The 25,786-nt window shown below is 42.7% G+C and overlaps 2 protein-coding genes across 2 annotated transcripts in view; one reads left to right on the plus strand and one right to left on the minus strand.

Moving 5' to 3' along the window:
- The window catches only part of DTL (denticleless E3 ubiquitin protein ligase homolog), a 33,049-nt gene extending 23,700 nt beyond the window's left edge, over positions 1-9,349 (minus strand). Inside the window, exons 1-7 of the mRNA XM_038397138.2 lie at positions 9,181-9,349; positions 8,421-8,546; positions 4,945-5,043; positions 4,502-4,563; positions 4,291-4,411; positions 3,145-3,210; positions 752-867 (exon numbers count right to left, since the gene is read on the minus strand). Coding sequence (XP_038253066.1) covers positions 752-867; positions 3,145-3,210; positions 4,291-4,411; positions 4,502-4,563; positions 4,945-5,043; positions 8,421-8,546; positions 9,181-9,226 — 636 coding nt within the window. The 5' untranslated portion in view covers positions 9,227-9,349. The remainder of the gene's footprint in view (positions 1-751; positions 868-3,144; positions 3,211-4,290; positions 4,412-4,501; positions 4,564-4,944; positions 5,044-8,420; positions 8,547-9,180) is intronic.
- A 104-nt stretch (positions 9,350-9,453) lies between these two features.
- The window catches only part of INTS7 (integrator complex subunit 7), a 37,693-nt gene continuing 21,360 nt past the window's right edge, over positions 9,454-25,786 (plus strand). The window contains exons 1-10 of the mRNA XM_038397130.2: positions 9,454-9,855; positions 14,297-14,426; positions 16,068-16,214; positions 16,699-16,836; positions 18,659-18,705; positions 19,513-19,712; positions 20,768-20,890; positions 22,784-22,901; positions 24,429-24,563; positions 25,164-25,261. Of these exons, the coding sequence (XP_038253058.1) occupies positions 9,765-9,855; positions 14,297-14,426; positions 16,068-16,214; positions 16,699-16,836; positions 18,659-18,705; positions 19,513-19,712; positions 20,768-20,890; positions 22,784-22,901; positions 24,429-24,563; positions 25,164-25,261 (1,227 nt within the window). The 5' untranslated portion in view covers positions 9,454-9,764. The remainder of the gene's footprint in view (positions 9,856-14,296; positions 14,427-16,067; positions 16,215-16,698; positions 16,837-18,658; positions 18,706-19,512; positions 19,713-20,767; positions 20,891-22,783; positions 22,902-24,428; positions 24,564-25,163; positions 25,262-25,786) is intronic.

Here is a 25,786-nt window from a genome sequence, read left to right on the forward strand (position 1 = left end):
CAAGGCCAGCATGAATGTTTGGGAAATCAGTTCACTCTCCCTCCCAGACAGATTCATTCCGAGTTCTGCCAAACTGTAAACCAGCCACAGTCCTGCTTCAGTAGTGGCTCAGTCCTTGGACTCCATTACGGTCACAAAGTTTTTGTTGCCCAGCAACTTAGTCACCATAGGCAGGAGGCCCAGGAGTGCTAGTTGCAATTTAGGACACTGGGTTCAAGACCCCCCCCCACAAGTAGAATTCCCAGAGGTCAATGGGATTGGGCTCAGATTTGAAAACACTCTTCACAGATTAGACATAGTAGAGCTCTCGCACCATTGCATTTAGTGGATGAAAGAGGCACAACTCTTACTCCCATGAGTTATAAATATAAAAGCACGACAGTGTGAATAGCTTCCTGAAAAATCTTAGAAGCCTAGGAATGGAGTAATGCTGGGCACTGATTCCTCCAAAGTAAAAACACAAGCACATACCCGGCGAGGAAAGAACATATGATTTTCTCAAGGATAACTGGATCTCATATTTAATTCCCAACACAGGTGACCCAAATTGATCACAGTGTCTGGTTATAAAACAACAATAGAGATCAGGCTTTGAAGAAGATAGGCTTATCAGCATTTCTATCCCATTCAAACTAGATCATCTCGACTGGGGAGAACTCTCTCTTGTTCGTTACTTTGCAAAGCTACCACAACACAAAATGCTATCTTGGGAAGTAGAGTCCTAGATTTCTTTCACCTTCTAAATTCTTACCACTGAAGGGGCAAGTCCTCTGAGATTCTGCTTTTTCTTCTTGGGTTTGGAGAGTATCTGCTTGTCTACTATGTTGTGGGCTCCTCCAATTTGATTCACCTGCCTGTAAAATCCATCTGAAAGACAGTTCCAGGAAGCCTCACTTATTACTGCTAGATTAGCTCCCATTTACAGCCATAGTTTTAATAAAAATAGACACAGAGTGGAAATACGTTCTAGGAATTGACTGAGAGTGACCTTTAGTTTCATTCATATACTCTGAAAACAAGCATTTTCAATTATTTTAAATGCTGAATAGAAGCAGGAAATAAAGAACATGAGCATTATATTGCAATAGCTGCCATGCAGTCAGGACTCTTCAATAGGTTAAATTCTTCCTGATTAAGTGAAGTGCAAACCATGGTTAGCCCTTTAGGACAATGAGTTCTACAATTAATTTCACTGAAGTATCAGTTGAATACATTTAAATCCTGTTGATTTAACAACATGCAGTCATGAGGTTTATTAAATACAGTGTGTGTCAAGTTTCTAAAAGTTAACACTTACATAGCACTTCATTAACATTAGCTAAATTGTGAAGGGAAATACATCTGATCATCTAGTCCAGTGCAGGATTGCTCCCACAGTACATTTGTAGTGCTTTCTCCAGTCTGGTTCCAAGTACAATGAAGCTGATAAATCTCATTGAGGAGACTCAGTTTTCTGTTCATTCATCACTCCTGCACCTATCACCATGGTGTCTGAGCACCTTACAAAGCCATCTGACTGGTCTACAACTAACCCAAGTTCTGTCACATATGGTGCAGCTCAGTGACGGTGCCTTGCCCATCTGTCAATGCTGAACAGGTTTAAAACCAATGTTATGGCATCATTTCTTGCATGAGAGTCAGACAACTGTAAAGTAAAATCTCGGGCAGCTAGTTCTTGGATGAGATCTTTCCTCTTTTGATAGTACTCACTGAAATCACAGCAGTTAGGCCATCTATGAGCTCACAGCCCTAACCCTCACACACTCTCCTTTCTGGTTGGTCTTGGACATTTCTCTAACAATTTTTTTTTCCCCTGCTTGATCCAGTGAGTTGAAGTCCCCAACTGATTGGCAAGAGCAAAGGCACAGTGGAAATGCGGAGAACAGCATGCACCAAGAGCTGTTTCCTCCAGATGGGCCTCTTGAGAGTCGACAGCAAAAACACTGATTAGCAGCTCTAACTGTGAACAACAGACCAATTATTAAACAATCAATTTGTAATCACCTAGAGGATAACAGGGTTATCAAGAATAACTAGCACAGATTTGTATAAGAACAAATCAGACCAAATCAATCTTATTTACTTCTCTGATATGGTTTTTGACCTAGTGAATAGGGAGGAAGCAAGACAAGCGATTTCATATTAGTAAGGTTTTTGATACAGTCCCTCGACATTCTCATAAGCAAAGTAAGGAAACGTGACCTAGATGTAATTACCATAAAGGTGGGTGTATAATTGGTTGAAAGACACTAAGCAGGGAGAGGTTGCAAACACTTTGGGGGACAGGACTAGAATTCAAAATAACCTTGACAAATTGGAGAATTGGTCTGAAATCAACAAGATGAAATTCAATAAAGAGAAGTACAAAGTACTGCACTTAGGAAAGAAAAAAAATCAAATACACAACTACAAAATAGGGAATCAAGTGAAGGCAGGACAAGAAGTAATGGACTTAATCTGAAACAAGGGGGATTTAGATTAGATAGTAGGAAAAACTTTCTAACAATAAGGGTAGTTACACTATCCAACAGGCTTCCAAGAGACATTGTAAAAAGAAAAGGAGTACTTGTGGCGCCTTAGAGACTAACAAATTTATTAGAGCATAAGCTTTCGAAATGCATCCGATGAAGTGAGCTGTAGCTCACGAAAACTTATGCTCTAATAAATTTGTTAGTCTCTAAGGTGCCACAAGTACTCCTTTTCTTTTTGCGAATACAGACTAACACGGCTCCTACTCTGAAAAGAGACATTGTGGAATCCCACTCACTGGAAGTTTTTAATAGCTGGACAAACACCCTGTCAGGGATGAGACTTATTTGGTCCAACCTCATCTTAGTAGGTTGGACTTGATGACCTCTCAAGGTCCCTTTCAAGCCCTACATTTCTGTAATTATGGCCCACAAAAATATCAATACAGAGACTTAGGCAAATCTGAGAGTGCCATGAAAGTGGTAATACCCATTAAATACAGAAAAATCAGATCCTTGGCTTTCTCTCACTAAAGCAGCTTTTCCCCCAAATTATTCATGTCCTGTTTAAGGGGCTTTGCCTATATTGCAATAAACTGCATCAACCCCAAAGAATAAGCTCCAATATGGAACACAAACCACCAGCCCCATTACACACATCTGAAAGCTCACCTACCTTTTTTGTTGCACCTGGTGTCCCAGAGCATGACGTTTCCGTCTCTGCCTCCAGTACAGAAGACAGCTGAGGGAAACATATTTATTAGCTTCAAAAAGTTACAAGTGTTCATTTTAGAAGATTAACTGAAGCAGGGTGGCACCATCTCTGTGACAATGCCCTGTGTCATCTACCTGTCCTAGCCCTAAACCTGGCAACCACATTTCAAGGCTGCAGGCTCACTGCTAAGGTGGTAGATTTAGAATCTGAAGAAAGGCAGTCTGCCGCTTGGAACTGTTTGGCAAAGAAGATTGGTGGGTTTTTCCTTATTACAACTGACCCACAGGCAACAATTGAAGATAGTAGCATATGAATATACAAGGAGAACTGAATGACTTAGGGGACCTCCAACTTTAATAGCTTAAATTTGGCTCAGGTTAGTGATGACAACAAGTTACCAGCATTAAATCGCTTTCTGGTATCCCATGCAGGAGTAGCTAATCTTACTATAGTTCAGGGGTGGCTAAACTTTCTGATCATCTGAGCCGCATATGACAATCTTCAGAAGTTCAAGAGCCAAGCTCGCCTGCCAGTTTCAGGGCTTCAGCCCTGCAGGAGGCACCGCCAGGACTCGGGGCATCAGCCCTGCTCCTGCTGAAGCCCCAAGTCCTGGCAGGTGTTCTCTGGAGGGCTGAAACCCCAAGACCCCCCTCCCCTCAGAGCAGAAGCCCCTAGCCCCACCACCTTGCCGCAGGGCAGAAGCCCTGAGCTCCACCCCACCCCCCAGTCTGGTAGACAGAGAAGCAGGGGGAAGCGCGACAGAGGCTCCACAAGCCACACTTTAACTGTAAAAAAGCCGCATGCTGCTCATAAACTGTGGTTTGGCCACCCTTGCTATAGTTCCTTATGTATAACTATATAGCACGGACACCCTTGTTGACAACTTCAGCCCACAGACCACTAAAACTGAGTGGTCCTGGAAACTTAACCAGTCTTTCATCCCAGAGAAGGTCTCTACTGGATACAGTTGTGCCACATTGGAAGGGCAATGTGAGGAAACCCACTCAGGCACTGCCTGTGCTACAAACAGTGGGCTTTGGCCTCCAGAGATCTCACCAGCACTAAGATTTACTTTAAAAAAATAGGGAGAGAAACATGAACATTTACCTTTCTCAAATTTAGAGAAAGCAACTGACTTGAGGCTGCACTGATGACCTTTACATATGCCAAGCAGCTCACCAGCCCTCACATCCCACACTTTGGCTGTCTGGTCTCCTGAAGCTGTAACCTTGAGGGGAAGAAATTAAAAGATTTAGTCATTCTTTGCATCGTTCACCAGAACACTAAAAATAAAGTCAGAGAGCACAAGTCATCTTACAATCCTGTGTTCACCAGGCACCCAGGCAAGGTCGAAGACCGCATTTGAGTGAGCCAGCCACTCTGAAGGAAAAACAAAGGCGAAGATTAGTTCAGACCATGCAAAAAGTAGGCATCTTGGAAACACACTGAAGTGTGACATTCACTTGTAGAGAACTATGAACACTTTTTTAATCCAACTTTCAAATGACTAAATTTTGTAGCTTGTCAACAACAGCTTTTCATGGGTGCTAAAAGCAACATGGGACAATTTGTTTAGAAGAGCAATACTGGGGACATGCCCACACTACTGCTTTAAAAACAGAAGCCATGAAATTACAAAGAAGGAATGCAAGTACTGCCCATATTTAAGTATTAGTCAACACAGCAAAAGCACTTTTTGCTTCTAACAAATCATGCCCATTTTTTACATCAAGTTCAGATCTTGCTCTGTGTTACATTTACCTCTAAAGATCTGCTTGCCACTGTTTTGGGTTTCAGTATCATAAAGTCTAACAAAGCCTTCTTCATTTGCAACTGCAAGTACATGCTGCAGATCTGAAGCTGAAAGACAAATGATTGGAAGTTATGTTTTTTGTATATTAAATAGCTACCTCAATGTTTCCTTCCCAAAAGAGAACTGCAAACAAATTACTTAAATAGAATATACAGCAATTGCACAACTTTGGAAAAAGTAATTAGCACTTACATAGCAATTTACATCTTCAAAGCAATATATAAACATTAATGCTCTATAACAGAATATGAATAGCCCACTTTACCAAAGGGAAAACAGAAAGCTTACATGACTTGCCAAATGCTACAGTGAGATGGTGGCAGAGCTACAATTAGAACTCAGATATTCCTAATTACTAGTCTCCTGTTGCCTCAGTAGTTTATAAAGAATATCAGAAGGGACAAATTAGAGAATTGGTCTGATATCAATAAGATGAAATTCAATAAAGACAAGTGCAAAGCACTACACTTAGGAAGGAAAAAGATCAAATACAAAAAAAAAAATCAACAAAATGGGGAATAACTGGCTAGATATTAGTACTGCTGCGAAGGATCTGGGGGTTGTAGTGGACTACAAATTGAATATCAGTAAACAATGTGATTTAGTTGCAAAAAAGGCTAATATTCTGGGGTGTATTAAGAGGAGTATCGTATGTAAGACATGGGATATAATTGTTCTGCTCTACTGGTAATGGAGAACCCTCAGAAGTGCTGTGTCCAGTTCTGGGCGACACACTTTAAGAAAGATGTAGATAAACTGAAAAGACTCTAGAGGACAGCAACAAAAATCATAAAAGATTAAACAAACTTGACTTATGAAGAAAGGTTAAAAAAACTGGGCATGTTTTGTCTTGAGAAAAGAAGACTGAAGGTGAACTTGATAAAAATCTTCAAATATGTTAAGGAGTGTTATAAAGAGGATGATGATCAATTGTTTTCCATATCCAGTGAAGGTAGGACAAGAAGTAATGGGCTTAATCTGCAGCAAGGGGGATTTAGGTTACATCAGCAGTTCTCAACCGGGGGTCTGTGGCCCCTTGGGGGGCCTTGAGCCCTTTCTGGGGGGCTGCGGGACCCCGTGGCTAGAACCCAGAACCTGAGCCATGGCCTTCCCTGCTGTGCGGCTGAAGCCAGAAGCCCTGGCGCCCTCCACTGTGGGGCTGGAGCCAGGAGTCATGGGGCTGAAGCCCCAAGCACTGGTTGCACCCCCTCCCCACTGTGCCAGAGCAGAGCAGTCCGAAGGAAAGCTCCACACCCCCCCACTTCCTCCTCTCCCTGCCCCTTGGTCAAGTTGGAGGCGGGAAGCCGGAGTCTGGCAGCTGCTGCTCTGGCTGGTGCCATGGAGCAGACAGCTGCAGCATTCCGTCTACTGTTGCTGGTGCCTGGGGTTGCAGCTGATCCTCAGCTCATGCAGCCAGTAAGAGCCACCTAGGCAGGGGGACCCGGCTCTGTGGCTGGCAGAGCCCTTAGGAAGCAGTGACCACAAGGGAGCCCTCCTGGTGCACAGCCCCTAGCTACCCCCTTCCTGAATCCTAAGCTACCCCCAACCACACACAGCCCCTAGCTACCCCGTGACTGCACCCTGAGCTGCCCCATACCTGCACACAGTCCCTAACTACTCCCTCTCTGTATCCTGAGTGTGTTTTCAAACTTTTTGAGCTGAACTCCCACCACACACAACTGAGACAGGCTGGGTGGTCTCCTGAGGTGAGTCAGTGGGGCGGATGTGGCGTTGCCACCATGTCCCCTTCCATGCGGAGCTGGCCCAAGCCCCGTCAGTGCCTGCCCCCATAAATAGAAGTCAAACTATGCCTATGTCCAAGGGCCCACCCCCAGCCCAGAGACCCAAGTCTCCCCCCTGCCCCGCTGGGCCCTGGAGTTTTTATAGCATGTTGAGGGGGGCCTTAGAAAGGAAAATGTTGAGAACCCCTGAGTTAAATTGTAGGAAAAACTTTCTAATGATAAGGTAATTAAATTCTCAAATAGGCTTTCAAGGCAGGTTTTGGGATCTCAGTCATTGCCCAGAACAGGTTGGGCAAACACTTATTAGGAGATCTAGGTTTATTTGGTCCTGCGTCAGTGCAGGGGGCTAGACTTGATGACCTCTCATGGTCCCTTTCTGCCCTACATTTCTATGATTCTATTCACTTATTTTATCCCAGAATTTTACAGATTCTAAATGCAAAGTGAGCCTTTAATTCCCCCTTAACTTTTATGAGTCAAATGTTTTAGAAAGAGTTTCTTCCCTAGATTCTCAGTAAGGTCTTGGATTTGATCAGTTAACTCAATGTCATAGTAATTTGGGTTCTTTAATATATTTGTTCCTTGAATAAATCTGTTAGTTGAAATATTACTTTTACGCAAAATGGTTTGATAGTGCAGACAGAATAACAAATTCCAAAGAGTAGAGGAAACAGATATCCTGTCATCATTTGATGCTGTGAGGTTTTTAGCATGACCTCTGGATTTGGAAGGTAGCATATATGGGGGACTGGATTGCTCAGGGAACTAGTAATGAGCTGCCAAAGTCTCCTATCAAGGATGATGGTACAAACTCAACCCAAATGTGTAGTGGTCAAGAGCCATGGCCATCTGATAGCTGCCCAATGGTCCATGGAAAATTAGCTGACTTAGTTCATTTCTCATGGACAGGTATGCTCATCACCAAAACCAGCACCCAACCACTCTTACTACTGACTGTCACCTTGTTCACAGTGTTGAATAAATATAAAAAATAAACTACCCTCTACACCCTTTGGCCAGGGTTGAGACTGGGGCAGAAGGGGCAGTGTGGAAAATGCACACCTAACGTCAGTGCTATACCAGCAGATAGGGATTTCAGTATCCAGAGCTGTCAAATAAGCCAGCAACTTTCACCTATGCTATATTCACAGAAAGACTTAAAAGGTTTTTTATTTAGTAAGAAGGGATACATATGGGATTTTAGTAGCACATCTTCCTCCTCACCAGTTTCTATTTACTACTACTCACTCTGTTCCAGGTCCTAGTTACTTATGAAACAAGACCAACTGGCCTAATTTTAAACCTGCAAACATCTTAGCTCCACATTAATGAAACATACTTTGCCTTAGACAAGGCTGAAATCAAAAGCTGTTAAAGTGTGTAAATGTATTTAAATTCTTTAACTGAGCACACTTTATTAAAATGCATAGAAATCCCATGATTCTTCCCATAGTCCATCATGCTGCATAGCTCTATTATATCAAAGTAAATCATAGTGTTATTCCGTTCACCTTATTGGTTGCTCTAATAGATGTGTCATTAACTGTCATCTACTTTGTCCTTAATATAAAATAAGGAACTCTTTATGAAACTTAATATTCAAAATAAATGGTTACAATATCTGTCCATATGCACAGCTTTGGCTCTAGCATAGTATTTTAATTTCAGAAAAGAACACTTACCTGTAGAAAAGGTGCAACCAAAAGGAGGAACTGGCATTCCCATCTCTCCATAAGAAAGGTGGTCATCTTGCTGACTACACTGATAGCAATCCAAGAGATGTTGTAGGGGATATCGCAAGGACAGACCTAAAAATAAGAAAAAGAATACATATTATCAGCATTTTGAGTGGCTGAAATGAAACCCACTAACTTCCTTGAGTCAGAGGTCTTGTCCACATTTTGTGGACTCATCCACGCTGATGGGGTTCTGCACTTGGTCATGGAGCCGAAGTACTAGTCATAATTTGAACACTTAACAGAAGAATCCACGACCTGTGCAGGGCATTTGCTATACCATTCGCTACACCACCCTAGTTAGAAACTTCTTATCGAGATGCGCCAGACAAAGGCCATCATCATAGATATCTGCGAGCACCTCCCCCGGCTGGACAGAGCCGTCCGTGGGGTGATCTCTCCAGAGAGGGAGCGCCCCAGCAATGGGGCTGTCCAAGTAAGGACAGAGCACCAGGGGCCGCACTGCAGGGGACATACACACCCGTGCACCAGTCCCGCTCGCCGCGGAGACAACAGGCACCTGCCCTCCCTCCCCCCCCCCGCGGCCCTGGCACCCACCCCCGCGCGTCGGGGCCGAAGCCGGGCAGGCAGTGTCCGAGGGAGCGGGCGGGGAATCCCAGGAGCTGCGGGCTCACACGGCGGGAGACAGGGGTCCGGATCCCGGGGAGCAGAGGATCGGGCCCGTGGATCGCGGTCCGCTACTCACGCTGCGGCCCGGCCTGGGCCCGGTGGAGGAGCGAGCGGCAGAGCATGACCCGTTACACAAGCAGCGGCTGGGACACAAACGAACGCAGCACCGACCGTCCACTCCCGCCACCCGAACTACCCGCCAATTCGCCAAACTCCATTCCCGCTCCCCATTGGACAGAACCACGGCAACGGGGCTAGAGGCCACACCCGCTACTTCTCATTGGGCGGCGGCTCCGGGGCGGGGCCACGAGACCACACCTATTTCCGCTCTCCCTACGATAGATGCGGCCTTCGCTAAGGCGGTGGATAGTGGCGCATCACTGCACAGGGGCATCTATCGGAGCGCGCTGCGCATGTGCGACAGACCCAGGGGCGGGAGTATGAGCCTAGCTGAGTCCGCACGTGTGGTGTGCAGCTGCTGACGGCGCATGCGTCCCGGACGCGGTGGCGCGAACGTGTCAGTGCGTGCGCACGCTGTAACCCCGTCGGTGGTGTGGCGAATCGCGCATGCGCAACTGCCGGAGACGGTTAACGGCGGTGGCAGCTGCGCATTGAGATTACGAGCCGTGCTGCGGGATAGTATCGGGAGCGGGGAGCGCTATGGCCTCCGGCGCTAAATCCTTCCTGGCGGACGCGGGCTACGGCGAGCAAGAGCTGGACGCCAACTCCGCCCTCATGGAGCTGGACAAAGGTAGGGAGAAGGCGCCCACCGCCCTGCTGTGGCAGCGCGCATGCGCGGGCGTGTAGTGGAAGCCCCCCGTCATTGAGGGGCTGGGCCGCGCGGGGTGTTTCTCCCGGGCCCCTCTCCGGGCCTGCCCAGAGGAGGACGAGGCGGGCCCCAGAGACACGCTGCCCTGTGCCCCGTCCCTCAGTCCGGTTCCGGCCCCTCCTCCGCGGAGCCGGTGCCCTGCAGCCAGCGGCCGGGCCGAGCGGCTCCTTCGCGTGGTACTGTTCGTGTTGCGATCGGGTCCTTTGTGCCGCCCCAGCACAGAGCGCCCAGACGGCGCCCGGCCGGGGCGTTTACAACCCCACCACCTCTTGCCTCTCCCCTGGTGTGACCGAGCCCTCTGGGCGTCTGCGGGAATTCTGGCCCGGGTGGGTTCTCCTGCTGTTCCCGCCCCTACCCCCCGCAGCACCCGAGCGCCTTCCAGCTGTGCGTCCCGCTGGCCGGCTAGCCTCTGCCCCCTGCGCCTTCTCTCCTCTCCCCGTGTGCCAGAGAGGCTCCTGGGTGGGGTTTCATTTTAATTAGATCTGTGTAGCTGTATCGTCATGTTAGTGACGGCAGGGTCAGAGAAATGTGCCTTGGACTGACAGCAGAAGGCGGCTTGTGATGGCCCTTAGCTCTTGTGAAAGTTCATTGCACGGTCTTCAGAGTAGCAGCCGTCTTAGTCTGTATTCGCAAATAGAAAAGGAGTACTTGTGGCACCTTAGAGACTAACAAATTTATTAGAGCATAAGCTTTCGTGAGCTACAGCTCACTTCATCGGATGCATTTGGTGGAAAAAACAGAGGAGAGATTGATATACACACACAGAGAACATGAAACAATGGGTTTATCATACACACTGTAAGGAGAGTGATCACTTAAGATAAGCCATCACCAGCAGCAGGGGGGGGAAAAGGAGGAAAACCTTCCATGGTGACAAGCAGGTAGGCTAATTCCAGCAGTTAACAAGAATATCAGAGGAACAGTGGGGGGTGGGGTGGGGGGGAGAAATACCATGGGGAAATAGTTTTACTTTGTGTAATGACTCATCCATTCCCAGTCTCTATTCAAGCCTAAGTTAATTGTATCCAGTTTGCAAATTAATTCCAATTCAGCAGTCTCTCGTTGGAGTCTGTTTTTGAAGCTTTTTTGTTGAAGTATAGCCACTCTTAGGTCTGTGATCGAGTGACCAGAGAGATTGAAGTGTTCTCCAACTGGTTTTTGAATGTTATAATTCTTGACGTCTGATTTGTGTCCATTCATTCTTTTACGTAGAGACTGTCCAGTTTGGCCAATGTACATGGCAGAGGGGCATTGCTGGCACATGATGGCATATATCACATTGGTAGATGCGCAGGTGAAGGAGCCTCTGATAGTGTGGCTGATGTGATTAGGCCCTATGATGGTATCCCCTGAATAGATATGTGGACAGAGTTGGCAACGGGCTTTGTTGCAAGGATAGGTTCCTGGGTTAGTGGTTCTGTTGTGTGGTGTGTGGTTGCTGGTGAGTATTTGCTTCAGATTGGGGGGCTGTCTGTAAGCAAGGACTGGTCTGTCTCCCAAGATCTGAGAGAGCGATGGCTCGTCCTTCAGGATAGGTTGTAGATCCTTGATGATGCGTTGGAGAGGTTTTAGTTGGGGGCTGAAGGTGATGGCTAGTGGCGTTCTGTTGTTTTCTTTGTTGGGCCTGTCCTGTAGTAGGTGACTTCTGGGTACTCTTCTGGCTCTGTCAATCTGTTTCTTCACTTCAGCAGGTGGGTATTGTAGTTGTAAGAATGCATGATAGAGATCTTGTAGGGGTTTGTCTCTGTCTGAGGGGTTGGAGCAAATGCGGTTATATCGTAGCGCTTGGCTGTAGACAATGGATTGAGTGGTATGATCTGGATGAAAGCTAGAGGCATGTAGGTAGGAATAGCGGTCAGTAGGTTTCCGATATAGGGTGGTGTTTATGTGACCATCGCTTATTAGCACCGTAGTGTCCAGGAAGTGGATCTCTTGTGTGGACTGGTCCAGGCTGAGGTTGATGGTGGGATGGAAATTGTTGAAATCATGGTGGAATTCCTCAAGAGCTTCTTTTCCATGGGTCCAGATGACGAAGATGTCATCAATGTAGCGCAAGTAGAGTAGGGGCATTAGGGGACGAGAGCTGAGGAAGCGTTGTTCTAAGTCAGCCATAAAAATGTTGGCATACTGTGGGGCCATGCGGGTACCCATCGCAGTGCCGCTGATTTGAAGGTATACATTGTCACCAAATGTGAAATAGTTATGGGTCAGGACAAAGTCACAAAGTTCTGCCACCAGGTTAGCCGTGACAGTATCGGGGATACTGTTCCTGTTGGGCTGGCCCTTGAGCAAACTCTGTGTCCTGCACGGATTAGTTTTAGCCTTATTGTGCCAGGGAAGAGAAGTTGTTAACCACAGTCTTCATCCCAGAGCTTTGATTGATCTCGCAGGGCAGGTCTACACTAAAAACACTGCATCAGATGCTCTAAGGTGAGGGGAAAGCCCTCACCTTCTCATTGTTTATCCACCTCTGCAAGAGGAGGTAGCTATGTTGGTGGGAGAATTCTCCCACCTACGTACCCCTGTATACATTGGCTGAGGTTGGCATAACTACGTGGTTCCAGGGTGTGACTTGTTCACTGAGTGGCATGGGTGTATCAAAGTAATTCTGGAGTGGAGAACTACCCTTAGATACTTGTTTAGATATGGGGTAATCAATATATTTTTCATAAAGGTCCAACTTTTTTGGTCAAGGTCCAGACTCTAGAGAAAATAATATAAAAAAATAACAGTAATGAGTAAATAAAAGATTTTGCAGTCTGTTTAAAAGTGTCTAGCGGTGTGGATTTGGCACATGATCTGCCTATTGACTATCTCTGGTCTAGGCCATTGAGTACCTGTGTAGGGAGTGGAGGACAGGTCTGATTTTGTGGTAGCCAGTGTTGCTGAAATAAAAGGAGGACTTGTGGCACCTTAGAGACTAACAAATTTATTTGAGCATAAGCTTTCGTGAGCTACGCCTCCTGTGCCACAAGTATTGCTTTTCTTTTTGCGAATACAGACTAACACGGCTGCTACTCTGAAACCTGTCAGTGTTGCTGAGGAAACGTTCTGGAGCATTCTGTACCAGTTGGAGTTTCCTAAGCACTGAAGGTTTCACGTCTATCTATGTTGCATTGCTGTAGTCCAACTAAGAGTTGATGAAGGCATTAATAACTGAGGCCAGGTTAACTTTGCCAGGATGTGACAGATCTTCTAACCAACTGGAAATGATGGAAAGTGGTGAATTTGGATGCTGATATATGAGAGTTTAGTGTTGGTGAGGAATCCAAGAGCATTTCTAAGCTATGGACTGAATAGAATTATTTTTTTTTTTTTGGAGAAAAAATAATTAATGTGAAGAGCTTGTCAAGTACATGACCCAAACTAGTTGTAGCTTTCTCATGCTACTGCAATATACATGTTTAATAATAACTGTTAACTAAAGTGAATGTGGATTGAAGTCTGTAGGAGAGCTGACAGAATGCCAGGGCCTGGAATTTGCAAAATTGTGCTCTGTGCTTGCTCTGTTGCCCTTATTCCATTTATCTAATACCTCAGTGATATTTGTCATGCGCATTCCTTAAGTGACTTCTGTAGTACCAAAAAGGAAACAAAAAGTTGTACAGTTAGTGACTACTCACACAACTTTTAAATATTGTTAATTATGAGTATATTTGTGTTTTGTTTGAAAGCTATCCTGCTCACTAGTTAATGATGGAAGACTGATGACTCAGTTTTCAATTGATAGGGACCAAAAGAGACATTAGACACTGCATAAAAGTATTAAAAATGTCAGTTTTAAATATCCTCTGCGGAAAGAACGTTTAACTTCCTTTACGCTTTCAGAAAAATCAGAATTACCTTGAATTTATATATTTTAATGTATGTAAGTTTTATCCTATCCAAGACCCTGATCTTACACACTTAAGCATGTGTGTCACTTTGCTCATGTGAGTAGTCCTATAGTCTTCAATGGGACTACTCGCGTGAGTAAAGTTAAATGTGTGTTTGGGTGTTTTCAGGATCAGGGTCAACTGTATAGTTGTTCTCATTATTCATATATATGTCTAATCCTTGCTAAAATATCCAGCTAAGCTTTCTGCCTCAATGGTATCTTGTGGCAATGAGTTCTGTGGGTTAATTACATTGTGCATGTGTGTGGAGTGTTTTTTTGTTAGTTGCAGATGTTACCTTTCAATTTCATTAACTTTGCCTTTAAGTTTTACTTGAGAGGGTAAATAGCCCATTTCACCTCCTATATTAGATTTTAGTCATGCTCCATCTTATTTCCACTCTAGATAATCTTGAGATTTTTCAGTCTTTCCTCACAGAAAATTATAGCTATACTGTTAGAAAATAATTGTTGTTGTTTTTCACATAGGCCTCAGGTCTGGAAAACTTGGGGAGCAATGTGAAGCTGTTGTCCGTTTTCCCAGGCTCTTTCAGAAATATCCATTCCCCATTCTCATTAATTCTGCGTTCCTAAAGCTGGCTGACGTTTTCAGAGTTGGGTAAGTATTGTGCTGCTTCACATCCCTGATCCTCAAGTAATTATTTTCTCTGATCCATGGTCCTTTGAAGCCTAGATAATCTTCCTGTTTTCCCTTCTTCACAGCTACTATCCTGTCTAAGGGTGTGGCTACACTTGCAGGTGTAGAGCGCTCTGAGTTAAACCAGCCTTTGTAGAGTGCAGTAGGGAAAGCACTTCAGTTTGTCCACACTGACAGCTTCAAGCGCACTGGCATGGCCACATTAGCTGCTCTGGCAATGGCCACAGAGAGCAGTGCATTGTGGTAGCTATCCCAGCATGCAAGTGGCTGCAGCTTGCTTTTCAAATGGGGTGGGGGTGAAGTGTGACAGAGAGTGTGTTTTGTGTATGGGGGGGGAGTGGGTTTTTGGGAGGCTGAGAGCATGTCGGCATGCTGTCTTGTAAGTTCAGACAACAGCAGACCCCCTCCTCCCCCCTGCCTCTCTCTCTCTCACACAGCATTCCACAGTAATGGTTTGCTTTGTCTCAGAGCAGATAAGCATGCCAGCTGTCAGAAACGGAGCTTTCAAAGGGCCTATCTGCATTCCTGCAGCAATTCCAAAACAAAGACGAGTGGCCACTTGACTTAAGGGGATTATGGGACATTTCCGGAGGCTGATCAGAGCCCAGTAATGCAACTCCTCGTTCACGCTGACGCCTAGGCGCTTCAGCCAAGATGCACCAAGTGTTAATCTTCTCGCCAAGGTGGAGTACCAGGAGCGCTCTAGCCATGGAGTCAGAGCGCTCTACGTGCCTTGTCAGTGTGAACAAGTAGTGAGCGAGGGTGCCTGGGGCTGCTTTAATGCATTCTAACTTGCAAATGTAGCCAAGCCCTAAGGAGGGTTGGATGGACTCTGTTTGGAGCCAGCTGACATCATCCTTAGTGGTTTGGAGTGGTAACAAACAATTGAAAGCATTGGAGTACTTGTGGCACCTTAGAGACTAACAAATTTATTAGAGCATAAGCTTTCGTGAGCTACAGCTCACTTCATCGGATGCATCATCCTTTTCTTTTTGCGAATACAGACTAACACGGCTGCTACTCTGAAACAATTGAAAGCATTGTCATTCTGTCCGTTTAAAGCAATGGTTCTCAAACTGTTGTACTGGTGACCCCTTTCACATAGCAAGCTTCTGAGTGTGACCTGACCCCCCCACCCCCAATAAATTAAAAACACTTGTTTATATATTTATCACCATTATAAATGCTGGAGGCAAAGCAGGGTTTGGGGTAGAGGCTGACAGCTTGCGACCCCCTGAGGGGTCCTGACCCCCAGTTTGAGAACCCCTGTTCTAAAGCTTTGTCTGCAGTGGGAATTTGCCCCAGTTACAGCCATTGTTGATCAGCCAGCAATGTAGATGCAAACATAGGTCCCACTGACACCTGCATCCACTCAGACCTCATTGCAGTACTACCACTCCCAATAAAGGATTGTTTCCAAAATGTATACTGATCCTAGTACAAAACAAATGTAAAATAGGGTGTGTTGTAGTGATCTGTAAATTTAATTTATTAATTTAAAACAGTTATAATCATTATTCTGATTCCTCGCCTCTTTGTGAATTTCCATTACACAGAAGGGTGTGTGTGTAATATATATATACTGTATATATCTTCCAAAAGAAACAACTTCTTGAGGCTGTGTGTCCTGAAAGTTACTCAGCAGAGTGAAAAGCACTTAGAGAAGATCCTGAATGTGGATGAGTTTGTGAAAAGAGTTTTCTCTGTAATTCATAGCAATGATCCAGTTGCTCGAGCAATCACACTCAGGTATGTCTTCCTAATTTAAAACTATTTATCCCAAGGCTTTATGTGACAGCTGTTTTGTGGGTACTCTGCCAAGTGTGAAAGACGTCATCCTGAAAGAGGACTTGTGGTGGCACCACTGCTTTCCTCCCTTACATTTTTTGGAACTTTAATTGAGCCCTGTTGGTATAGGCTTCTCGGGTGATATCTTGGGTCAGCATAAGTCATGATCACATCTTGATAAATTATAATTGCTTGGTGGTTCAGCAGTTAAAAAATCTACAGTTGGTTAGTTTTGTCCTCAGTAAGCAGTTGTGAGGAGAAGGAAGGCACAGAGTTTTGTGGCTAGGTAGGAAGCTTTTGACCATATATTATGTACGTCTGAGCTTTCTTAAAGGAATTACTGCAGATCTAATTCTTATCTTCATAGTTGATGTTCACTTTGGTTCACATTTCCCTACACACTGAATTAGTTGCTTTCTGATGCCGCTGTGATTTATTTCTGTAGGATGTTGGGGAGTATGGCATCCATAATCCCAGAAAGGAAGAATGCACATCACAGTATTCGCCAGAGCCTGGATTCCCATGATAATGTTGAGGTCGAAGCTGCTATATTTGCTGCTGCTAACTTTTCTGCACAGTCAAAGTAAGCTGTAAATTCTTCTGTGCTCTTATTGTTCGTATTTTAAGGATTGGAAGCACTATTAATACAATAGGACTCTTTACTGTCCTTCAGTAAATTTGGGATCACCTTCTGCAATACTTTCCATGCCATATATGGGGAGGTACAAAAGAGACCTGTACCATTTATAATGTACAGCATGAATGTTGCAGGAAACTTGAAATCATATTTAAAACCACACCCAGGGGCATTTGAATCTCATTGAAATTTGCTTTTTTTAAAAATAGCTGTAAGGAAAAGTTAAGAAATATAAGGGGAAAAAACTTGAATTAAATCAACATGTTAACTTAAAAATCACACTCTTATCTAAATTTTTTCTTTACTTTTTAAATGTAATCCCTAAAATTTCTTTAATTAAAAGGTATTCAAGGGGAATTTTTTTCCATTTTTTTTTTCCTTTATAGTCAGTTATCCTTGTTTTGGTGAGTTCTTTCACTGAGGTGAAGATGATTTAAAAAATCCCCCCCAAAAAAAGTAAGTGAGATTATAAAATGGTAAAAATTGGCAAGGGGAATCTAGGCAGAAATAATGTCTGAAACTACTTTCAACTTTTTTTTTTTTAATTTGTCTATTTCAAGTTGGTGGTATTGCTCTAAATTTTGTACAACCTACTCTTAAAATGTTAAGAATGTCTGGAAAGTGAGTGAATCTGGCAATTACAATTGTATTTTTAAGTGAGAAAAATTCAGTGAACTCCATTTAAGATGGGTGTCAGTATTTTTCCAAACCAAACTGCCATTTTATACAGTTCCTGCGGTCACTAATGGTGAACTGTATAGGTTGTGGGGCTTTATTAAAAGAATCCTCAAAACCTTCTTGTGCAATTTTAAGAGGAAAATATTCTGTAACATTACATTACCTAAAAAGAAAAGGAGTACTTGTGGCACCTTAGCTCACGAAAGCTTATGCTCTAATAAATTTGTTAGTCTCTAAGGTGCCACAAGTACTCCTTTTCTTATTACATTACCTGTGTTTTAACAAAATCTGAGTCAATTTCCACCTCCTTGGAATCTGCAGTGCAGATTCCCTGATTTCTCTGCGGGGGACTAAGTGACAATAAACTGTCCTAAACAAAGGTTTGAATGAGCCATCCCTTCTGTTCTTATGGAGAGTTTCATAAAAATCACAATAATCTTAGTAGCTCATTTTGATAGAACATGTGCCTAAAACTCCTTTATCCTGCAGGTTCAGTAATCAACCCCATTAACCTATTTTTAAAAATCAATTGTCTACACCTGGAGCACCCTGTATTTTGTTCTACAAATAAAGACTGAGTCAAATAAAACTTCTAGTTGTTCAAATAGCATTACGCAAGGTTAGGGAAAGCTTTTGGTTGTACCAGTCTTTCCCTAGAATATTAAGTCTCTACAAAAGAGCACTTGTAGCAAATTACATTGTTTAACACATAATATAGTGATTTTAAAAGAATGTTAGCACTGGAGCAAATGTTCCAGCTTGTGTTGGTGCGGATAAAGATGGGCAAGAGACTCAATTCTTTAGTTAGGCTAAGTGATAGACTTGGTAGATCTGTAATCTCAGGTTGAAAGTCTAGATTGATGGAAACTAATTATGCAACAAATGGCTAAATGTGGCATTATTCTGTGATGTTGACTAGTAGCAGCAAATTTCAGTCAAGTAAACGTCTTCCTGGATTTGCAAAATTACTCTTAAATCTTGAAGTTCACAAGCACAATCCTGCTTTTTATAGTCCCTCTTAATTTCTTGGATCATTATTAAACCATAACAGTCACAATTTGAAGTTCAGTTGTGTCTTTTCTCTTTGCAGGGATTTTGCTGGAGGAATATGTAACAAAATCAGTGAAATGATTCAGGGTATGTAGGTGTATTGAATAATGGGAAGAAAATGAAAAGGTTTTAATACTTATTTTAGTATTGTTCCTCCTAATGTTTAAATGTTACCAGAATCCATTGCTCCCTCATCCCTAAACTTCATTGAAACATTCCAGTTGCCTGAAATTAAGTGAGCTAACGATTGATGCAGGGCAGGGCTCTGGACTACAGCTTGAATGTCTTTAAAAATGTAAATATTCAAAGCATGTTCTAATGTATTTGGTAAACTGAATCCATGTGTGTTACAGCATGTTCAAATACTATGTAATGTGGGTTTTTATGTTGACTTAGAATCTCTAGGTTTCTCTCTTTTTGCTTCTGTTCTCTGACAAGCCTGCCCTTCTGTCTTGAGCCTTTTGCAGTGACTTAATATTATAACACTGGTCTCTTTTTCTTTATTATAATTGGAATAATGTAATGTAATTTGAAGGATGACTATTAATATAATTGAGGCACACCCAATGGAGGAGTAATTGTTTCCCAGCCATTTTACCCAGCCATTTTTTAAGGCCATTCTAATTGAGGAAGGCTGGGTCGCAGTCTCCTTGGAGACTGACAGTACTGCTCTTTAATGGGCTGGTGGATTCTGTTTAGCACTGAGAGACCTGCTGTTTCAAGAATTGAGTCCTGCCTCCAGCACTTGTAGCTGCTGCTTTCCACTATTGGCCTTTACTTTGACTTTCTGTGTTTTTTGTCTCAGTCATCAGTGTCATTTAAATGTAGTATTTGAAAAGTTCAGGGTTCATTGAGATCTGCTCTGGCACCTGAATACCTCTTTCCATGCACTAGGCTTAGCCACGCCAGTGGACTTGAAGCTGAAGTTGATCCCCATACTACAGCACATGCACCATGATGCCAGCCTGGCATCTAGCTCCCGTCAACTTCTCCAACAGCTGGTAACATCCTATCCTTCCACCAAGATGGTCATTGTTACTCTCCACACCTTTACTTTGCTTGCTGCTTCCTCTTTGGTGGACATACCCAAACAGGTAACACTTAATTGCTCCCTTATTTGAAAGTGCAAAACCCCTTAAACATCTCAGTTCCTTTCTGATGGTGAAAATAGTTAGATCATAGTCTGTGTTCTGTCCTCCTATCCCTGCTGCAGATGAGAAGTATCCTAGAAACTGCCATTTATTTATTATTTTTATATATTATTTGTCTCTCCAACCCCGCCCCCCATCCAAAAAATCCCCTCCTTAAAAGGGGCAATAACATCTGATACTTTGCTTCTCTTGGAGCTCTTAAGTTTTGCTTCTTGGGTGCAGACCCCTGCACCTGCTTCTCACTCTATTGCCTTCTCTGATTAGCTGGGATCCTCGCCTTCCCCCAAACCCAATCTCTTATCTGCAAACTAGAAAAATGAACATACATTTAAGATCTTTGTATGTAAAGAGTCTCAATGGCACTTGAACCCACTGATGTAAATTACAAATATCAGTCAAGACATGGAACTATAGTGACATTCTCAGCTTAAAGGGGGAATGTTTTCCTCTTATGTAATTGTAACTCTGTGGGCCCAGACAAGTGATGAGCACACAGTAAATCCATATATAAATGAAATGTGGTATTGAGTTAACTCATTCTTATTTAAAAAAAAAAAAAATCATGAAAATCTGTTGGTCCACTCTTAGCCTCTAGTATCCACACTAAACTACAAGATACATCACTGGCAGCCTTTAGCCTAACAGAGCAACTCTGTCTGAGGTAGCTTGGGTAACTGCAACTCCAGTTCAGAAGCCACTGTTGATAGTATTAGATATAGGCAACCAGAAACATGATAGGATACCTGGTGTGCTCCATTTTTATGGAAATATGTAGATTGCTCTCCCAGCCCTTGGGCATTTAACAGCAATGCTGTCTGAGCTCTGAACAGTGCTGAACGCTTTGAATATACATATGCATCGCATACAGTTATCTTGTGAGCCTTTTTTTTTTAAAGGATTTCTTTATTGTAATCTATACTTAAGTATGTGTTTCTTTTTTAAAACGAATTTAACTACAGAACCCTACTTAATATTTTAAACATTGTTTATTGTTGCAGATTCAGCTTTTGCTGCAATACTTGAAAAATGACCCCAGGAAAGCTGTGAAAAGACTTGCTATCCAAGATCTAAAGTTATTGGCAAACAAAACCCCACATACATGGAGCAGAGAAAACATTCAGGTTTTTAATCTTTAAGAAACATTTTTATGGTAAAAATTTTCAATTAAATGCAGTCTTTTTTTTACAAATGAGTATAGAAGTATAAATGTCCCTGTTAAACATGGAGAACTAAGCTTGTCCATTTTAAGAAGAAATGTTAGTTAAAAGCTGCAGCAGTGCTCTTTTTCAGCAATTCTTGTCTTATGACAGGCTTTGCAAGACACACTCACATCAAGCTTCTCTCAGCAACACTAAGCACCTTCATATTGGGCTCATATTAATGAGTTAGATGACAGAGTGGGATGTTCTACTACCTCAGATTAATGAGTTTGGCTTTCTTGCCAAACTGACAAGTTATTTATCATTGTAAACATGCCTACAGGGTAATCAGATGCATTTCAGGTTTTTCTTAATTTTAATCACCCTCAACTGTCCACTAACGGCTGCTTGACAGAGTAGCTTAATATAAAAAAGCCTTTGGTTTGTGCATTGGCTGTGTTAATACATAATTTGAGTTGCCCTCCCATACCCCAGTTAAAATGCTTGGGCCACTATATTTAAATAGATTTTTTTTTTAAAGTATAAAATCTAATACTTTACAAGCCAGCACAGAAAAGGCTGTACTACTAATGCAGGTGGGAGTTGATAGGGAAACTTCATGAGATGGGCATAGTTTTTCTCTGCCCACCTGGCAGGGGTGAGTACTTAGACATGTGAAGAGACAGCTTGAAGAGGAGGTCTTGAATATAGCTAGATTTATTTTCATATACAGTTTTTTAAATACCAGAAGTGGCAGCTTGTAAAATTAATGAGGGCTGTCAAACAATTAAAAAAACAATTGTGATTGATTGCAGTTTTAAGCACACTGTTAAACACTAGAATACCACTTTAAATTTATTAGTTTTTTGATGTTTTCTACATGTTTCAAATACTGTGATTTCAGTTACAATACAGAATACAAAGTGTACAGTGCTCACTTTATATTTTTTATTGCAAATATTTGCATTGTAAAAAAGATAAACAAAAGAAATAGTATTTTTCATTTCACCTCATACACCTACTGTATTAATACTCATCCAAAAATATAATTTTCAGTTGGTATTCTATTAGTGTTTAACGGTACGATTAAAACTGCGATTCATTTTTTTAATTGAGTTAATTTATTTTAATTGCTTGAGTTAATTGCGATTAATTGACAGCCCTAAAATTAATGTTCTCTCCTTAGCTGAGAGATCAGACAGGCCTGTGGTAGGACTGCAAACTCAAGGCAAGCAGTGCTAAGACCAATGGGATTGAGACTTTCAGAAGCTACCATAACACACATAGATGAGAACCAAGAAAATTCAGTGTTTATTATCAACAAGCTTAGAATCTTTATTCTTTATTTTCCATTGGATAATTTTTCTCTTCAATTAAAAACACTTTTTTGTAAGTAGTGTTGCAGGAGGTGACGCTTGAAACTCTGTTTACAGACAGTTCTCCTTGAAACAAGGACCTTCACGGATTGTAATAAGTTGAATATTCACCGTCTGTGCAATGGTGGATAACTTTGTCTCCAAATTCTACAGAGGTTTTATTATTGAGAAATGTCAGGTGAAAAGTTGGTGATCATTTAACAAACATAATATATTTTATTGATAACTTGTGAAAGCCGGTGTCACTTTGAGGACAAGACTTGTACGCAGTCTATTAAAATTGCTTTAGGACAGTGGCAAGTGAGGAAATATATTTGGAAGATCTGAATTTGATGTCGGTAGTGACTTTTATTCCTATACAGTTTTACCTGTATTAAAATTAACTACAAAGTTTATTTAAAAAAAAAAAAGCAAACATTTATGAAGACAGTGAGTTTGTAAGATTTTTTTTTTTTTTTTTTTATTCCCCCCTCCATATTCTTTTCTCTTCGGTTTTTAGGCACTCTGTGAATGTGCTCTTCAAACTCCTTATGACAGCTTGAAACTAGGCATGCTATCTGTCCTTTCCACGCTGTCAGGAACTATTGCCATCAAACAGTACTTCAGCATAGCTCCAGGTAAGAAGAGTAGATTAGATCAGCCAAATTTTAGCCCTTTTATTGTAGGGGTTTGTTACGTGTTGATCTTCAGCCACTTTAATATTGTTAATAATACCTTACATAACACTTCCCTGAAGGCTCCTAAAGCACTTCCTAAACCATGAACTTTAATCTGCCCCCATTAAAGTCTGTGCAAGCAAACTTTTATAAAGAATATAAAAACTATAATTGGGATGGAGTGTAGTATATTAGAGCAGATCTTAGACATTCTATGCCAGGCTCTGGCTTCAATTTGCTGTGGGACTTTGGGTAAGTCATTTACTCCTGTGCCTCAGTGTCTCTGTTAATAAAGTGGGGCTATTAATATTTAACTAGCCTATCAGTATTATGAGGCTTAAGTCATGTTTATAGGGTGCTTTGAGATCACAGGATGAAAAAATCCATAGATGTGCAAAATTTTTGAGTGTGAATACATGGAGTGATGTAGTTTAGGCTTCATTGGCATGAGGCTGGGACAGCGTATCCTCCAGGAGAGGCAAAGCCACTGGACAGTTATGTGGGGATGATGCACATGAGTGTCAGTAAAACCTTTTTTTGACACAACTGTGTATTCTGGATGTGTTGCGTATTATACTGACTAACTTGGGAAATATTTCAGGGATCTCTTAAAATGCTCCTGAGTGGTATTGGTTTTTTTATTCCATATTTAAGGCCATACTGCCTTGGTTGCTGGGAATTCAACTGCATAGGCCATGAAGGCAGAGAAAAATAACCAATAAATTTAAAAAAACCTGTAAATGATTTGTAGCCTAATGCATAATGAAGGTTTGAATTTGGTGCAAAGGTCAGTATTCTCGAAATCATGAATTTGACCCCGCACCGGCGGCTCCTGTTCTACAGGGTTGGGCCTGGCTCTCTGTTCCAGGTATTGTGATCTGTCCTGCGTGGTTGCAGCACCACTCAGTTTTGGCACATCCACCCCTCTGTAGATGGAGACAGAGGGGTGGATGTACTAAACCTGAGCAGTATTGTGACCAGGGAGCCAGGCTCAGCCCCATGGGACAGGAGCCACTGCTGCAGGGTGAATGTGGAGTTGGTTCACTCTCTGCTCCCAGGCTTCCCACTTCCCCTATTTTTGATTTTTGCTGGGGTTTTTTTTTGCACCTCTGCTGTGAAATTTTATTAAAAATTTGAGACACAATCATAGCTTGCTTATGTGTAATAATGATCCTATGTTAAATATTCATTACCTTCTTGCAAATGCCGTGTCCTATTGGAAAGTTTCATTCACAAATATTAGGCAGTCTTCAGGTTTAAGGGCTATCAGAGACATCTAGCTTGTGTAGCATACGTGCATGCATGCTGACAGCGAGAGGGAATTCCACATGTGGAGGAGGAAACATTTGAGGCTGGGATGGGGGAATGGGAAATTTAATTAGAGGAACAGTCAGCCAAGCAGAATTGAACTTAGAACTATGGAAAAGATCTTGTGACATAATTATGGATTATGTTGCTGCACTATCCTTCTTTTGTCTCCTTATTTAGGAACAACAGCTACAACAGCAAGATCGTTTGACTTAGTAAAGCTGGCACAGGAATGCTGTTACCATAATAACCGTGGCATTGCTGCTCATGGTGTGAGAGTTCTGACTAATATATCTGCTTCTTGCCAAGAAAAAGGTAACTCACAAATGGGTGGTGGAACAGTTCAGCTCATGATCAGGTTTTTGTGCACTTTCTTTTGTTGCCAGGAGGCTTGCCATGGCCCCGAGTTTCTTGGCTTTCTTTGGAATTGTCCTTCCTCAGATTTGTGGACAGTGGAGAATGTGGACTTATAACCAATTATAAATATTTTAGAGTTTCGTGAAGATTCTCCCCACTGTTTAATCCTTGGATCCCTCTGAAGAGGGTTTCTGCTTGAATGGGTGCTGATCTCCCCTGTTGCAGCCTCTGTACCATTACCAGAAGCTAGAACGCTGCCCTTCCCCTTTGGAGAGCTGTTGGTACAAACCCCAGTGTAAATGATCGTCATAATGTTCAGTAGTTTTGCCCTGTTCCAGGCTTGTGCACATCATAAAACCGTAGCCTCTACAAATAGTTTCCTGAGACTTGTAAAAGCAAACTTGTTGCTGATCAGAATTGAGGTGCTGTGGCAGAAGCATGGGGAAAGTTTGCATTATCCTGCTGTTGCACCCTCACAGTCATGAGCACTAGGTTCACAAGCATGTTCAAAAATAAGTAGAACAGAACAGAATTCTTTACTCTGTTCCTCTCTCCTAGATCTCCTGGTTTTGGAGCAAGATGCGGTCTTTGGCCTTGAGTCTCTCTTAGTTCTTTGTAGCCAAGATAGCAGTCCTGGTGCTCAAGCAACCTTAAAGGTGAAAAGAGTCATATCTGTCTGTTTTGTTTTGGTTTTTTTATCAAAATGTAGGGCTGGATGGGACCTTGAGAAGTTACCAAGTCCAGCCCTCTGTGCTGAGGCAGGACCAAGTAAACCTTATAATTCAACTGTCAATCATGTATTACATCTTATACACTAGAAAGATCTTAGTCTGGCAGGTGTTCTGATGGGATCACAGTGTACTGCCAGGGAGGAGATAAAAGTTCCCCAGTGCTTTGCTCCCAGGATAAAGGGTTAGGAGCACAATGAAGCCAGAGGAGTGGAGAAGCCATGCCTCCTATAGCAGCAACTCCTGTCAATTCAGAAGTAGAATTGATGGCCTCAGAGAGTTAAGTCCTGCTCCTTTCAACTAAAACGACAATCGTTGTAAAGCAATTGTTGTAAAGGGAAGGAAAAGGGATTCTTGCTACTCCAGGGGGATCTCGGAGAGCACCTGGTTTCGCTGGTTGAAGAACAGAAACTAACATAAGTGGCCACCACACTTTTGTGAACAGTTACCCTT

This window comes from Dermochelys coriacea, chromosome 3 (genome assembly GCF_009764565.3).
Source record: "Dermochelys coriacea isolate rDerCor1 chromosome 3, rDerCor1.pri.v4, whole genome shotgun sequence".
Lineage (NCBI taxonomy): Eukaryota > Metazoa > Chordata > Testudines > Dermochelyidae > Dermochelys > Dermochelys coriacea.